Consider the following 17,474-nt stretch of genomic DNA (forward strand, 5'->3'; position numbering starts at 1 on the left):
AAGAAAAAGAAAGTAGTAATGACAGCAGAAGAGAAAGAAGCAAAACAGAGCTCATGGTTTCCAACACAGTTTTGCCTGAATCTGATGCTGACTAGACTAACTGCATTAGCTACAAAGATGATGAATGCAAATCTTTTGCTATTTAAGGTATTTGTGTATAGAGCTCAGAGACTGTTCTTTCTTTCTCTCTCTCTCTCTTTCTTTCTTTCTTTCTTTCTTTCTTTCTTTCTTTCTTTCTTTCTTTCTTTCTTTCTTTCTTTCTTTCTACTGGAAAATAGAAGAGTTATTTATTTTGGTGTGAAGTAAGTCATATGCAATAGAATGTCTTCTCTGTGACACAGCGTTTATGAAACAGTGGGTTTCTGTACACGAACCAAATATCAGTCAACACTGGACTTCCCATTGGGAGAAGAAGTGGATGTGACACTGGAAGGACATACTCCCTGTCACCCTGGACATCCTCACTATCCACCACCCCATCCCGCCCAACACGCCTTGCCTCATCCAGGACCTCCGTGTGGTCTGGGTCCTCCACAGGGTCTCCATGGGTGTTCCAGCTGTGATTATTGTCCGTACCATCCTTCATATCTCTAAGCAATGCCTTCAGGACATCTATTTGTTCAATCAAAAGTAGAATTTTATGAAAATTGTTTTCCAGAGTCTGGCTTTCCTTCCTGTAAAGGGAGAACCTCAGCATGAGAGGAAGAAAGTGTAAAGCTCCTGTTATCAGCTGTGGCTGGGCTTCGGAGCCTGCCACGTGATGAGGTGCTTTATATTGTTGAAGATATACATTCTTGAGTGAGGGGAGAGCAGAGCACACCCATTTCTCTAAAGCATCATGCTTCACTTAAAAAAAAAACCCGAGGCCATCCAGGGGTCACATGGCTGAGGGTGTCCTAGTGCTTGGCCGGGCTCTGCACAGGACGACAGGCAAGGCTCAATCAACCTTGCTGGTCCCCCAGCTGGGTGACATTACACAGGTGAATCCTGAATCCCCCTGGTACCCTCCTTCCGACTGGGAACACCTTGCATTTCCAGTGTAGTACAGAGCAGTGGCTTTTGAACCGTAGCCTGAGTTCAGTGGAAGTGCCTTGGGCAAGGGGTGCTGGGGGATCCAGCCAGTGGGCAGCAACCGGTTACCAGATTGACAGCCTGAGCATGCAAGATTTTACTTCCCAAGAATGGGTTTTCTGTGTTTACAGTTTGAAAATTACTAGTAGAGAGAATAAGAAAATGTCAAGCGAATAGGTATTTCTTTATGCTGAAAAAGTATAAACACTACTTATCTAGTATTTTTCCCCATTTGTAAAACAATACATGCTTAAAATTGGGGAAAAAACAAGCATTTAGAAGAAATAAACACTGTTAAATTTTAATGACTTTCTACCAGTTTTTATTCCATGCAAAAAATTAGTAACAAAATAGGAATAATATTTATAATTTTGTGTCTCCACTACACTTCCAAATGATTAAACCTATTTTAGAATTATTTAAATGGCTTTATAATTCTTCATTTCATGAATATATTCCAATGTAGTTAACCATTGGTCTATTTTTCTTATAGGGTTGTTTTCCATTTTTAATTATCATAAATAACATGGAAAGCACACCTCAGTGTGTATTTTGTTAAGGAATGCTCCATAGAAGTAGAAATATATAAAGGGGCAAGTAATTTTCTAAAGTACTAAAAATGTTACTGTTTGGTGTTTAAAATTTTAAATTATGTAGATGCACAAGTGAGAGGAGGCAACTTTAATTGGGTTGTTTCCTTCTTCTGAGAAATCCAAATAACAATAAATGTACTATTTTTAATACTAAACACAGCAGGAGTAGATTAATTCACCTCTAACCCTTTAATCTTTTCTATCTTCTTTTTTTCTTTTTCTTCCTCCTTTCTTTCCATCTGCATATATACATAGAGAAATGCTAAGAATGATGTCATTAACTATTAATAATAGTTATTTCTGGGAGTGAAATTTTGAGTTATTTCAGGGAGTAGCTTTTCTTTCTTATGCTTTTTTGTACAAAAACATTTCAGTATTTGAAATCACACCAAAAAGAGACACATAGCAAAAAAAATCTCACTCACTTTAAAAGTTCCAGTTGCTCTTTAGGCATACGAAGTCTGGCCTGAAAACAACAGAAAAAGATAAATCATTCTGAATTCTGCTTATTCAAGTAGAGTTTTTTTTTTTTTTTCCTCAGAAAGGGGAAATAAATAGCACGTTGACTCCTGATATATAGATGTGCTGGCTGGAACTCAGGAGCATCCTCTGAGTGGCCTGCCTCTTTCCCAGCCTCATCTGTACCTCATGAATGTATTTGAAGGAGATGAGGTAATGCAAATCTATTTAATGAGTGACATTCAACAGGAACTCTTGGTTGGGCACATCATTTCCTGTTTCTTAAGACTGTAAAGGCCTGAACACAGTCTGATGGGGAGGAGAGAGTGAGGTTGGAAGAGGAAAAAATAGAGGGAGGAGGAAGAGAGGGAAGGGAAGACAAAGGGGAGAGGCGCCCCTGGTGAATGTGGAAAAACCCAAGGAGCACGTGGCGACATTAGAGGGCATGCTGAGCTCTTTGGGCTTGTTCCTGAACAAGGAGGGAGACTCCCACTTACAAATAAGAAAGGGATGTGATTACTTTTGGGCTAGACTGGCCATCACAATCAGAAAATTGCAGAAATGTATCTAACATTGGTGACATGTGTGGTATAGATAGTCTCTAGTGTGGATGGTCTTGGTGGTTACCAAACTAAGACAAGAAACCAGGAAAAGGTAAAATTACCGTTTGGACACAACGTTTGCCTTCAGAGGACTTTCTGCTGTGGAGGTGGTCAGGGAAGACATAAACACTGGAGAGATAGAGGATGCCAGAATGCAGGCAGCACTCTAGTCTGCAGTACCAGGCTACTGTGCTGCCTGTTCCTCTCCTAGAATGGGGGAATGGCCTAGCCGCCTCTTCCTGTCACTGAGAAGACCTTGGGCCTGGGTGGCCAGCACCTCTATGTTCCTTAGCTCATCCTGCTGTGTGTCTTCCAGGCCCTGCCACAGTTGACGGTGGTTGGTTGGGTGCTCACATTTTTTTTTTTTTTTTTTTGAGACGGAGTCTTGCTCTGTCACCCAGGCTGGAGTGCAGTGGCACCATCTCGGCTCACTGCAAGCTCCGCCTCCTGGGTTCACACCATTCTCCTGCCTCAGCCTCCCGAGTAGCTGGGACTACAGGCACCCACCACCATGCCCGGCTAATTTTTTTTTGTATTTTTAGTAGAGACAGAGCTTCACCGTGTTAGCCAGGATGGTCTTGATCTCCTGACCTCGTGATCCGCCCGCCTTGGCCTCCCAAAGTGCTGGGATTACAGGCGTGAGCCACTGCACCCGGCTAAGGGTGCTCACATTTCAAATGCCCTACAAGTCATTAGCCTGGGAGCCTCCAAAGCCCTGCACTCTCTTCCCATCTGTCTTTACCCAGCATGAGACACACACACACAAACACACACACTCCACATACACACTCATACACACTTATGCCCATGCTCATATGCACACATGCATACTCACATATGCACACATGCACAGCCTCTATTCCAACATGGGATGGTTGGAGAAGGTCAATAATATTATCAACAGAGGAAGGAGGGCAAAAGAGAGCACCTTGGGGCACCAATCTTGAAGGGCTCAGAAGCCAACTGAGTGGACAAGCTGGTGAGAAGGGGAGGACAAATGTGGAAGGGAGATATCTTCCCCAGAGAATTCTAGGAAAAATAGTCAACAATGCCCATGAACGGATGGCTCCTGACATCCTTTCTTTATATCTGGAACTCCCCTACCCTGACATGTTTTACTCAAGTGATTTATCAATTAAGAGGCAGTATCTTTGACTACGTGCCAAGAAAATAATGTAGATCGGAGTGGAGGAATGATAAGTGTGAAAACGAAGTCTGACCCAAGCAACCAATTCCCTTGGGTTTAAACTTAAATCTTGGAGGATTCCCACAGCAGCTTCCAGAATTTTGTCTCATCCACATACTCTCCCTGCCAGGTTGGGAAGCAGACACCTCTGCCTTTAATGATCACTTTCTTGTAGCAACAAAGCTCATACTTCAGGTGCCCAACAGAGAACTCAAAGAGACCCTATGGGTTTCCTGGGGCTCTTGACACACATGACCACAAATGAGGTGGCTTGAAACAATGGAAATTTATTCTGTTGCTGTTCCAGAGGTCAGAAGCATGAGGTCAACGTGTCTACATGGTTACGCTCCTATGAAGGTCCTCAGGGAGATTCTGTTTCTTGCCTTTTCTAACTTCTGGTGGCTCTGGGCACTCCTAGGCTTGTGGCTACATCGCTCCAGTCTCTGCCTCTGCCTTTATGTGGTCTCCTCTTCTCCTCTCTGTGTCTCTGTCCTCTGTAAGTCTCCTAAAGAGATCCCTGTCATTGTATTTAAGATCCATCTGAGTAATCTAGGACAATTTGATATCAAGAAACTTAATTACATCTGCAAAGACCTTTTTCCCAAATAAAGGTCATGTTCCCAGGTTCTGGGGGTCAGGAGGTAGACATATCTTTTTGGGGATCACCTTTCAGTCTCCTACAGTGACCATCAATGTGTTATCTGGGAAATAATGCTCCATCTTTATCCAGTGATTAGCCTGCTTTTCTGTTTCAAAGACTGGCTTTTTATCAGTTTGCTCTGCCCAAAATAGTGCCACATACTATAAATGTGTTGTATCTTGTATGGTGCTGTTGCGTCATGTGTGAGAATGCTGTCAGAATGGAATGTAGTGTGACACATGGAAAAATATTGCCTTACTTTTGTTCTGAGCAATTACACTTCTTATATGTTCTCCTCATCATTTTTATTTTGAAAAGGATGTGAATTCGGGAGCTTATCATTGGTAGATATTCTCACTTCTAGTTTTTCACATTGTGTTTGAGCAAGTTCCCTGTCAGTAGGAGCAGTGTTTTCAATTTGTTTCTTTTTTCTGTTCTAGCCATAAAATAACATATAGAAAACACTCCTCAATTAGTTTGCTGATAAATGAACTTGAGAGTTCCTTGAAAAATAAAATTTTTCACAATTTTAAAAACATTTTTATTTTGCCTCATTCCCAAAAGCATTTCAGGCAAGTTCTACTATAGGAACATATATAGTATAAGAATATGTAGGACAAAACAGTAAGTGAGGAAGTCAAAGTGACGATAAAATAAAGATTGGAAAAGTAAGGTAATGCAAGAAGGATGAGGTTGGAACCTACTCGTGCCTGAAATTCTTGAAAGTTATTCGCTGTGGGCTATAAATTTGTTTCAGAGCATCACAGCAACCAAATGGGTGGGAAAGGGGGCAGGCCAATGACCAAAATTTACCACATCCACAATGTGAAAAAAGAAAATCAAAAGTGTTATAAAGGCTCCTTTGTGTATAGTTGATGATCTTTCTGCAACATTTCTGGCAATGAGATGGGGGTTCAGTGTCCTAGGAACCTTCCTAAAACATCCCTCCCTGTAGGCTGTTGGCCTCATGACAAAGCCTACCTCAGGGAAAGCCTCATCAGATGTGAAAATGTCCAAAGCACTCATTAAGAGGACACAGCCTCCAGGGATATTGTTTTCAGCAACAAAGCCCCTGTGCCCTATCCTAACCATGGATTAAGGTAGGGTCTGTCTGCATGTGCTGTCAATTTACAGCCTCCTGAGATATGAAAGCATCAGGTAGAGGCTGGCAAAGAAATAGCCATGGGCAAAGCCCAGTCTTATTTGTTTTTTGTTTGTTTGTTTGTTTGTTTCCAGATAATGTTGACTGAGACCCAAAGCTTTATGCCTTGGAACATGGCTGAAGTAATTTGAACCAGGATAAATTCAATGATGTGTTAACAAATTTCTTACATGGTCATTAAAATTTTTTCTCAGTGAAGTCCCATAAGATATCTAATTTTAAACCATATAACTTCAAGGTGAATCCTACAAACTATAGAGATGACAGACTATGTCCTGCGTTAATAACTAAGCTTGCTGCTTAATACAGGTTTTAAGATAGAAACCAATTAAATATTGGAGTAAGAAATTTGAAGTCATTTGTCTTGAACTAACGACTGTGATTGCTATGGCTTGAATATCTATCTATGTTTCTTCCAAAATTCATGTTGAAACTTAATCCCCATTGTGTTGGTGTTAAGAGGAAGGGTATTTTGGGGAGTGATTAAGTCATGAAGGTATCAACCATGTGAATAGCATTAGTGCTTTTAATAAAAAGCTCAAAGGAAGTAGTTTAGGCCCTTTTTGCCCTTTGACCTTCTGCCACTTGAAGACACAAGAAAGCTCTCATTAAACATAGAATACTCATGCCTTGATCTTGGACTTCACAGCCTCTAGAACTGTGAGAAACACATTTCTGTTGTTTATAAGCCACCCGGTCTATGGCATTTTGTTATAATAGCACAAATGGATTGAGACTGTGCTGGTGATTTGAAAGTGGCATGTGACAATAAAATTTTGTTCTCAGTGTAGCAGTGAGCAAAGTCTTAGTCTGAATGGCAGGCCCAGTCTCAACAAAATCTGGATCCTCAGGGAGGACTATTTCAGCTCTGGAATATGCAGTGGTGTGACCACAGGCTGCCTTCCTTCACTGTGCTGATCCAGCTTCCTAATCTATAAATGGATTTAGTAATACTCTTACTGAAAGGTCATTTCGAGGATAAAGTGTAATATATATTTAGTGTTCTTAGGATCCCTTCTGAGGCATAATTATTACCATTATCCTGTTCTCCATGGTGGAATATGGGGCGATATATCCAGCTTTTTGAAAAGTAATATCAAATCGTTAGGATTCCATATGAAAACAAAGTCACCTAAAAATTATAAATATTCTTTACTTATTTTTCTTTTAAGGGTTTATCCTAAGTAGGTAATCAATGAGAGGCAAATTGATTAAGTCATAGGATGTTTATGTTTATAATATTTAAAAAATTAGAGGCAATCCAATTGTTTAGAAATAAGTATTCATTGAAAATATTCATTGGAATATTTTATCATCCATTAAATGTCATTATAAAATAATATCTAAAGGCAAGGGAGCATATTTAAAATCTATTACTGGCCGAGTGCAGTGTTTCATGCCTGTAATCGCTTGAGCTCAGGAGATTGATAAACAGCGTCTACTTCATGTAGCTTGGGATTTATAAAGAACTCACATAGAAATAAGTTACAATCAGTCTCCAGTGGTTTCTGACAGTGTGCTTGTCTATGTGAAAACCAGGTTAACACTGGTCAAAAATTAAATGATCATAGTTCAACTTCAACCTCACGAAAAATACCGTCCTTAGAAACACGGCCATAGACATTTTATTTTATATTTTGAGACAGAGTCTTTCTTTATCACCCAGACTGGAGTGCAGTGGCACAAGCACAGCTGACTGCAGCCTCAACCTCCCAGGCTCAAGTGATCCTGCCACCTCAGCCTCTAGAGCAGCTAGGACTACAGGTATACGCCACCATGTCTGGCTGATTTTTTTTTGTTGTTCAGGCTGGTCTTGAACTCCTGGAGCCAAGTGATCTGCCCACCTCATGCACCCAAAGTGCTGGGATTACAGGAATGAGCCACCGTGTTGGGCTGGCTAGACATTTTTAAAGGGTTGAATTTGCTGTTGAGTATGCTGGTTAGTCTAAAATCGGAAGGTAGAAGGGAAGGATGCCTTTTTAAAATGTGATTAGTCTCAGATTATTTATTTATTTATTTGTTTATATATATATTTATTAAGCCTCCATTTACCTGGGGACTCTTCTAGGCTCTAGACAAGCTCCTTGATCATTACATTTTAGTTAAAAGGGGAGAATGCAAAAAGAGAGCTGGTAAAGAAATTGATGAGTGTCTAAGATAAAGCAGGGGTCAAACTGGGATGCATCTACACCTGGATTTTGTCACAGGTGGTTTGGGTGGTCACAGAAGCCTGTCTGATGAGGAGACATTTGAGCTAGCTGGAATTTCAGAAAGAAACCATCCCTGCAAAGATCTGCAGCAGAAGACTATGGGCAAAGGGGCACCCAATATTCAGGCACTAACAGAACCTGCCAGATAAACTTATGAGTGTATTAGTCAGAGTTCTCCAGAGAAACGGAACCAAGTCAATGTATATATAGAGAGATTTATTTTGAGGAATTGGCTCAAGGGGCTAAGTTTGAAGTTTTCAGGGCAGGCTGGCAGGCTGGAGAACCAGGGAAGAGTTGATGTTGCAGCTCAAGTCTGAAGGCTATTTGGAGACAACATCTCTTCTTTCTTGGGGGATCTCATTCTTTATTCTTAAGACTTTAAAATGACCATGAGATGAACCCACATTGTAGAGGGTAGTCTTCTGTACTTAGTCTATAGATTTAGATGTTAATCACATCTAAAAAATACGTTCACTGTAATATCTAGACTGGTGTTTGACCAAACCTCTGAGCTCCATGGCCTAATCAAACTGACACACAAAATTAACCATCACAATGAAGCTTAGGCACAAATTGGCAATAATTGGAGCCACCATTGACCACTCTGCATGCTGATCTCTGCTTTTCTGGTGATGACCTAACTATCCAGCTTCAGTTCCCATGGACTTGGTCTTAGTCTTTGATGTGAGGACCTCGTGGAGTAGGAGCTATCTGAGCTGACTCTCTCTGTGGGGTTCCCAGGTGGCTGTGCTTTTGTCTAAGACTGGGGTCTCACAGATTGTCAACATATGCAGACTGAGTAGCACGTTTGAGATGGGAGTTATCCCGGGCATCAACCTATGAACATCCAGGGAGGCTTCCTCACTGGACTGGAATGCTATGGGCATCATGCATGTGCAGTCTCCTCCCTTTAGGGACTTCACATGGCAAGACACATTGAAATGAGGCAGTTGCTGGAGGAACTGGGAAGTAGAAGATTTCAGAGGCCCTCAGCGAAAAGGGTATGAAGTATGAATCTGATCAGTCAGGCCCGAGGTCACTGACTGGGGTCACTGCAGTCACTATGGGTTAAAAGGTCAGCATACTGGTGGAGACAGGTCAATATGTCTGTCCATCTTCCCACAGAACAGCAGTGACCTGGTCATAGCTTCTGCTGAAACCATCTTTGCAAAAATGATAACTGAGGGAATTATGACAGTGAAAGAGATAAGACCTATCTTACTCCATTGTGCTTCTAACCTTTAAGCTGTCCTTGTTCATTCCTGGGAGTAGGCCAAACTAACTTTGGGAAGGAATTCAGTTCATGGTTTGACTCTGAAACAAAACTGATAATAGTCCTTTCCTGAAAAGACCCGCTTCTTTCTTGGGGACCAATCTGCCTTTTTAGGACCAATAAATTCTCTATAAGATTAGAAATTACAGTTTAGGGGTCATGCAGCCCCTGGCTCCAGGAGTCTGAACCTCCCCAAATTGTTCCTGGGGATAACATCACTATTGTAAAACCTGAGATCAGTGCTTTAGATATTTTGCAGACCCTGCACTGCGTGGATCAGCTGACACCACCCAGACCGGTAATCTGACTCAACCAGTTCTGCCAGCCCACCCAGGAACAGAAGACAGCAAGAAAACCTCACTTTGACCCTCTATGATTCCATCTCCAACCTGACCAATCAGCACTCCCCAATTCCCAAACCCCTACCTGCCAAATTATCTTTAAAAACTTTGATCCTCAAATGCTTGGTGAGACTAATTTGAGTAATAATAAAACTCTGGTCTTCTGCACAACCGGCTCTGCATGAATTAATCTTTCTCTATTGCAATTCTCCTGTCTTGATAAATTGGCTCTGTCAAGGCAACAGGCAAGGTGAACCCTTTGGGTGGTTACACTGCCACCCTCCTCCCTCCAGTCTTCTGAGTTTCTGAGCATAGGATGGGCAAGTCTTATTCTGGAATGCTGGGGGTGGGGTGGATCAGAAAGAGGACATTTAATGACTGGCCTCAGTCTAAGCCCACTTAGATCTAACTAGCTTCAGGATAAAGGGAAGTGCCATACTCCTGTCTGGTGTCAGGCAGTGTCAGGCAGAAGTTGATGATAAAGATTTATTTGCCATTTTATTTGTGCTTGAGATTCTCTTGGGGAACTGTGGAGAATTTTTAGGATGTCATAGCTATGAAGCTATTGTCTTTGTCTGTTTTCTGCTGCTATAACAGAATACCACAGCCTGGGTAACTTATAAACGACAGAAGTTTGTTTGGCTTGCAGTTCTGGAGGCTTGGAAAACTGAGACCATGGCACTGGCATGTGGTGAAGATTCTACCCTGGCAGAAGGATGAAAGGACACAGGAACATGTGAGACAGAGAAAGAAATGGGACCAAACTCATCCTTTTATTAGGAGCCCACTCTTCAGTTGAGTCTCGCATTCCAATGATAATGGCGTTAATTCAGAGCTCTTATGATCCAATCACTTTTTAAAGGTCCTACCTCTGAACACTGTTACAATGGCAATTAAATTTCGACATGAGGTTTGGCGGTCACAATCAAACCATAGAAACCACTTAATAGAATTCCATTTCCTACATTAACTTTATTAGATATTCTCATATAAAACAAAGATAACATATTGAAAGTTGAACTAGCCTTGTAGCATATTAAACTTCAAGTGAGTGATATACAAAATGACTTAACAAAACATCACCTGATATTTATAAAGCCTTGAGCCATATTCTGCAATTATGGCATATAATTGTCTGGATTTCTGAGGAACCTCTGTTTCTTTAAGCCACTGATGACTTAGGAGTCCTGTTAAAGAAAAGACAAACTCTGATTAAAGAGTTTCTCTGGAAACATAAAATATTTTACATGTATTCATAAGAATTTCCCTAAACATGAAAAATATATATACTCTTAAGAGTATCAGATCCTTGGGTGACATCATGGAAAATGGTGGAATAGTACACACAAAAAATCAAGCCTCCATATAAACAATATAGCTGGTAAAGATTGACAGAATCAAATTTTTTAGAACTCTGGAATCTAATCCAAAACCTACAGCAGCCAGATAACTAAGGATAGGGGGGCTAGTTTCTAGAAACAGATCATGTGGCATTTTTGTTTACCTGACTATGATCTTCCATTTCCCAACCTGGTGGTGGCAACTATAGGAACAGCATTTCACATCCCTTTAATATAGACCTTGTTCTTATACCTTGGCAATGTTTTTTGACCCATCTAGTGGTTCCCTGAGGGGCTGGCACAGAAACTGACCTGTGTTTATTCCACTCCCATAGCTTTCTAGGAAGTGGCAATATCTATTGAAAAACTTCAAAGACACACTGCCCAAGCCCAACTGGGACAAAAGACAGTAGATGATGGAAGTGGCAGACAGACCCAAAGGCCCATGAATAAAGAGGCAGTCTCTTGCTGGAAAAAGGGATCAGAAGGACTGCTGCATCATATACTAGGAAAGAGAGAATGTAATGTGCATTTCTAGGACTGGATACATGTTCATAAATGACCTCAAGAAGATACTGGGTTGCACCTCTGGTGGATCTGTAGATTGTGTATAAGCAGGAAGTGAAGGCTAAGGCAGAGTTGTAGGTGGCCTGGTTTAGTCTTGAAGGAGTGTCCCAGCTTAGAGCCAAGCTGCAAAGACTGAGAGAGTAATCTCTCTGTCTCTGTTTCTCTCTCTCTCTGGATTCAGGAATTCAAGGAAATATGTGTTAAATCAGTGGCTAACCACTGAGATAGTGGAATAGTAAACATATACGACAAGAAATACAGTCTTAAAAATAGTTTTGGGAGGCCATGGTGGGCGGATCATGAAGTCAAGAGATCGAGACCTTTCTGGCCAACATGGTGAAACCTTGTATCTACTAAAAGTACAAAAATTAGCTGGGCTTGGTGGCACTCACCTGTAGTCCCAGGTACTCGGGAGACTGAGACAGGAGAATTGCTTGAGCCTGGGAGGTGGAGGTTGCAGTGAGCTGAAATCATGCCACTGCACTCCAGCCTGGTGACAGAGCAAGACTCCGTCTCAAAAAAGAAAAAAAATATATTGTTTGAAAATGTTACTAAACAAACAAGTGATTGCAGCCCTCAACATGCAACAGCAGGCAAACCCTGGGAAATAGGAAAATCTGATTTCTAGAGTTGTTAATTATAATATTAAAATGCTCAATTTACAAAATCACATGGCATACAATAAAACAGGAAAGTATGGCCCATTTAAAAGGAGAAAATGCAGAAACCATCCCTGAGGAATCTGACATTGGAATGATGAGACAAAAACTTTAAATCAGCTATTTTACATATGTTCGAAAACTAAAGGAAACCATGGACAAAAAACTAAAGGAAACCAGGAAGATTATGTATGAATAAAATGAGAATATTGATAAAAATAAATTATGAAAGAAACCAAATATAAATTCTGAGGCTGAAAGAGGAATAACTAAAATGAAGAACTTACTAGAAGGGCTCAACAGTCTATTGAAGGCAGATGAAAGAATCAGTTAACTTAAAGATAGAGCTATTGAAATTATTGAGTCTGTGAACAGAAAGAAAAAAGTGAAAAGTGAACAGAGCCCAAGAGACCTATCAGACACCATGAAGTGGATCAACATATGCATTGTGCGTGTGTTGTAACAGGAGAGAGAGAGAAAGAGAGAAAGGGGCAGAAAGAATATTTGAAGAAATAAACAAAACCTATGGGATACAGCAAAAGACGTACTAGGAGGGAATATTATAGCTCTAAGTGCCTATATTGAAAAAGAGGAAAAACATACTATAAATGACCTAATGATGTACCTTAAAGAACTAGAAAAGCAAGAGCAAACCAAACCCAAAATGAGTAGAAGAAAAGAAATAATAAAGATAAGATCAGAAATAAATAAAATTGAAGTAAACAATACAAAAGATCAATGGGACAAAGGTTTTTAGAAAAATTAAACGAAATTGGCAAACCTTTAACCAGATTAAGAAAAAAAAAGAGAAGATACAAATGAAATTAGAAATAATAAAGGAGACGTTAAAACTGGTACGGCGTGAATTTAAAGGATCATTACTAGCTACTATGAACAACTGTATGCCAATAAATTGGAAAATCTAGAAGAAATGGACAAATTACTAGACACATACAATCTATCAAGATTGAACCAGAAAGAAATTCAAAACCTGAACAGACCAATACAAGGTAATGAGATCGAAGCCATAATAAAAAATCTGCCAGTAAAGAAAAGCCCAGGACCCCACGGCTTCACTGCTGAATTCTATCACACACTTAAAGAAGAGCTAATACCAATCTTATGCAAACTATTCTGAAAAAGAGAGGAGGAGGGAATACTTCTAAACTCATTCTACAATGCCAGTATTACCCTGATATGAAAACCAGACAAAGACACATTAAAAAGAAAAGAAAAGAAAACTACAGGCCAATATCTCTGATGAATATTGATGCAAAAGCCCTTAACAAAATACCAGCAAACTGAATTCCATAGCACATTAGAAATATCATCCATCATGACCAAGTGGAATTTATCCCTGGGATGCAGAATGGTTCAACATGTGCAAATCAATCAGTGTGATACACCATATCAATAAAATTAAGGATAAAAGCCATATAATGGTTTTCAACTGATGCTGAAAAAGCATTTGGATAAAATTCAACATCTCTCCATGACAAAAACCATAAAAAAACTGGGTATAGAAGGAACACATCTCAATATAATAAAAGCTATGAATGACAGACAGATTCATAGCTGGTGTCACACTGAATGGGAACAAACTGAAAGCCTTTCCTCAAAGACCTGGGACACGACAAGGTTTCTCACTTTCACCCTGCTATTCAACATAGTACTGGAAGTCATAGCTAGAGCAACCAGACAAAAGAAAGAAAGAAAGAAAGGGCATCCAAACTGCAGTGAAAGAAGTTAAATTATCCTTGCTTGCTGATGATATGATCTTATATTAGGAAAAAACCTAAAGACTCCACAAAAAAACTATTAGAACTGATAAACAAATTTAGCAGTGTTGCAGGATACAAATTCAATGTACAAAAATCAGTAGCATTTCTATATGTCAACAGTGAACAATCTGAAAAATTAATAAAGTAATCTCATTTACGATAGCCACAAATAAAATCAAATATCTAGGAATTAACCAAAGAAGAGAAAGAGCTCTACAATGAAAACTATAAAACACTGATGAAAGAAATTGAAGAGGACACAAAAAGTAGATAACTCATGTTCATGAATTAGAAGATCAATATTGCTAAATGTCCATACTACCCACAGCAATCTACATATTCAATGCAATCCTTATCAAAATACCAATGACATTCTTCACAGAAATAGAAAAAACAACCCTAAAATTTATACGGAACCACAAAAGACCCCAAATAGTCAAAGCTATTCTAAGCAAAAAGAAGAAAATTGGAGGAATCACATTACCTGACTTCAAATTATACTACAGAGCTTAGTAACCAAAACAGCATGGTACTGGCCTAAAAAGAGAGAGACAGGCTGATGAAACAGAATAGAGAACCCCTACAGAAAACTCATTTTCAACAAATGTGCCAAGACCACACGCTGGGGAAAAAATGGTCTCTTCAATAAATGGTGCTGGGAAAACTAGATATTCATACGCAGAAGAATGAAACTAGACCCCTGTCTCCTGCCATATATAAAAATCAAATCAAAATGGATTAAAGGCTTAAATCTAAGACTTTAGACTATGAAACAACTATAAGAAAACACTGGGGGAAAATCTCCAGGTTATTGGTCTGGGCAAAAATTTCTTGAGCAGTACCCCACAAGCACAGGCAACAAAAACAAAAATGGACAAATGAGATCACAGCTAAAAAGCTTCTGACAGCAAAGGATACAATCAACAAAGTGAAGAGACAACCCACAGAATGGGAGAAAATATTTACAGACTACCCATCTGACAAGGGATTAATAAGAAGAATATATAAGGGGCTCAAATAGCTCTTTGGGGGGGGGAACCCTAAATAATCTGATTTTAAAAATGGGCCAAAGATTCAAATAAACATCTCTCAAAAGAAGACACACAAATGGCAAACAGGCATATGAAAAGGTGCCTGTTTCATTGACTGTCAGAGAAATGAAAATCAAAACTACAATGGGATGTTATCTCACCTCGGTTAAAATGGCTTATATCCAAAAGACAGGCAATAACAAATGCTGGAGAGGATATGGAGAGAAGAGAGCCCTCATACACTGTTGGTGGGAATGTAAATTAGTACAACCACTATACAGAACGGTCTGGAGAATCTTCAAAAAATGATAAACAGAGTTAACATATGATCCAGCAGTCCCACTTTGGGAATATACCCAAAATAAAGGAAATCAGTATGCCAAAGAGATATCTGCACTCCCTTTTGTTGCAGCATTATTCACAATAGCTAAGATTTGGAAGCAACCTAAGTGTCCATCAGCAGATAAATGGATAAAGAAAATGTACATATTCACAATGGTGTACTACTCAGCCATAAAAAAGAATGAGATAATGTTATTTGCAACAACATGGATGGAATTGGAGATCATTATGTTCAGTGAAATAGGTCACACACAGAAAGACAAATATCACATGTTCTCACTTATTTGTGGGAGCTAAAATTTAAAACAATTAAACTCATGAACATAGAGAGTAAAATGATGATTACCAGAAGCTGGGGAGGGTAGTGTTGAAGACAGAGGAGGTGAGGATGGTTAATAGGTACAAAAAATAGAAAGAATAAATAAGACCTACTATTTGACAGCACAATAGGTGACTACAGTAAAAAATTACTTAATTGTACATTTTAAAATAACTAAAAGATTGTAATTGGATTGTTTGCAACACAAAGGATAAATGCTTGAGGGGATGGATACCCCATTCTTCATGATATGATTATTTCACATTGCATGCCTGTATCAAAACATCTCATGCACCCCATAAGTATATATACTATGTACCCACAAAAATTTAAAAAATTTTGAATTCTAAATAAGAAAAATAATATTTAAAGAAATAATAGCTGAAAAAGTTCCAAATTTGATAAAAAGCCATGAATCTACACATCCAAGAAGCTCAACAAATTTCAAGTAAGACAAACTTAAAAAGACTCATGCTGAAACCTATTATAATCAAACTGTTGAAAGACAAAAACACAGAGAGAATCTTGAAAGCAGAAAGAGAGCAATGCCTTGTCATATAGAAGGAAGTCTTCATTGGATTATCACCTGATTTTTTCTTCAGAAACCATGGAGGCCAGAAGAGAGTGGGATGACATATTTAAAGTGCCAAAAGAAAAAAAGTTCTATATATGAGAAAACTATTCTCCCAACTGAAGAAAAAACTAACATATTCTAAGATAAATAAAAGCTCATGGTGTCTCTACCACTAGACCAACCCTTCAGGAAATGCTACAGGGATTCCTTCAGGCTGTAGTGAAAGGACATAGAGAGTAACTCAATGCCACATGAAGCAATCAAAATCTCCAGTAACGGTAATAGAGAGGTAAATATGAAACCAGTATTATTGTTTTGGGTTTGTAACTCCTTTTTTTATTTCCTACATAATTTAAAAGACAAATTTATAAAGCATAATTATACATCTATGTTTATGGGTACCCAATGTGTAAAGATGTAATTTCTGACAACATAAAGAGGAGTAAATCCCAGTGAATACAGATCATAAGGAGGAAAAAAAAAAAAAGAGGAGCAGAGCTGAATAGGAGCAGAGTATTTGTATTCTATTAAAGTTAATTTGGTATAAATTTAAACTATATTGTTATAAATGTAGGGTCTTAGTTGAAATCCCCATGGTAACCACTAAGAAAATATCTAGAAAAAATACAAAATGAAAGAGAACAGAATCAAAACAGTACACTACAACAAAGCAATTAAACACAAAAGAAGGCAGTAAAGAAGGAAATGAACAAAAAGATAGAAGGTATAGATTTTCTAAAAAATAGAAAAATGGCAGAAGTAAGTCATTCCTTATTAGTAATTAATGTAAATGAAAATTGATTAAACTTTCCAATCAAAAGGCAGAGGCTGGCAGAATGAATTTAAAAACATGATTCAACTACATGCTGCTTACAAGAGATTTACTTTAGAATCAAAACTGAAATTTATAAAACATGGCTGAAAGAAATAAAGAAGACCTAAATAAATGGAAGGACAACTTGTGTTCATGAGTTGGAAGATTTACTATTGCTAAGATGGCAAAACTACCTAAAGCTGTCCACAGATTCCAAGTAATCTTTATCAAAATCCCAACAGCATGATACTGGATAATGATAGACATATAGACCAATGGGCTAGAATATCCAGAAATAAACTAACTCAACTATAGCCAATCCAGTTTTTGGAAAGGAGGACAAGGCATTCAAAGATCCCTATAGGGAAAGAGTAATATTTTTAGCAAATGGTCCTGGGACAACAGGCTTTCCACATGCCAAAAAATGAAGTTGGATCCCTTGCATCATATAAAAAAAAGAACTCAAAATGGGTCAATTACCTAAATATTAGAAGAGCTAAAACCACAAAA

General features: G+C 38.9%; 1 protein-coding gene across 6 annotated transcripts in view; it reads right to left on the bottom strand.

Annotated features, from left to right (window-relative positions):
• LOC105492352 (Sad1 and UNC84 domain containing 3) overlaps window positions 1-17,474 on the bottom strand; it is a 47,076-nt gene that overhangs the window by 24,376 nt on the left and 5,226 nt on the right. For 4 of the 6 annotated variants that reach the window (XM_011759365.3, XM_011759369.3, XM_011759368.2 and 1 more), the window contains 3 exons: window positions 10,621-10,724; window positions 2,090-2,130; window positions 500-674 (listed from right to left, as the gene is read on the bottom strand). In XM_011759365.3, the coding sequence (XP_011757667.1) occupies window positions 500-674; window positions 2,090-2,130; window positions 10,621-10,724 (320 nt within the window). The remainder of the gene's footprint in view (window positions 1-499; window positions 675-2,089; window positions 2,131-10,620; window positions 10,725-17,474) is intronic. The other 2 variants (XM_011759367.2, XM_011759366.2) reach the window with 1 other exon arrangement.

Source organism: Macaca nemestrina, chromosome 4, assembly GCF_043159975.1.
Source record: "Macaca nemestrina isolate mMacNem1 chromosome 4, mMacNem.hap1, whole genome shotgun sequence".
NCBI classification, from domain to species: domain Eukaryota; kingdom Metazoa; phylum Chordata; class Mammalia; order Primates; family Cercopithecidae; genus Macaca; species Macaca nemestrina.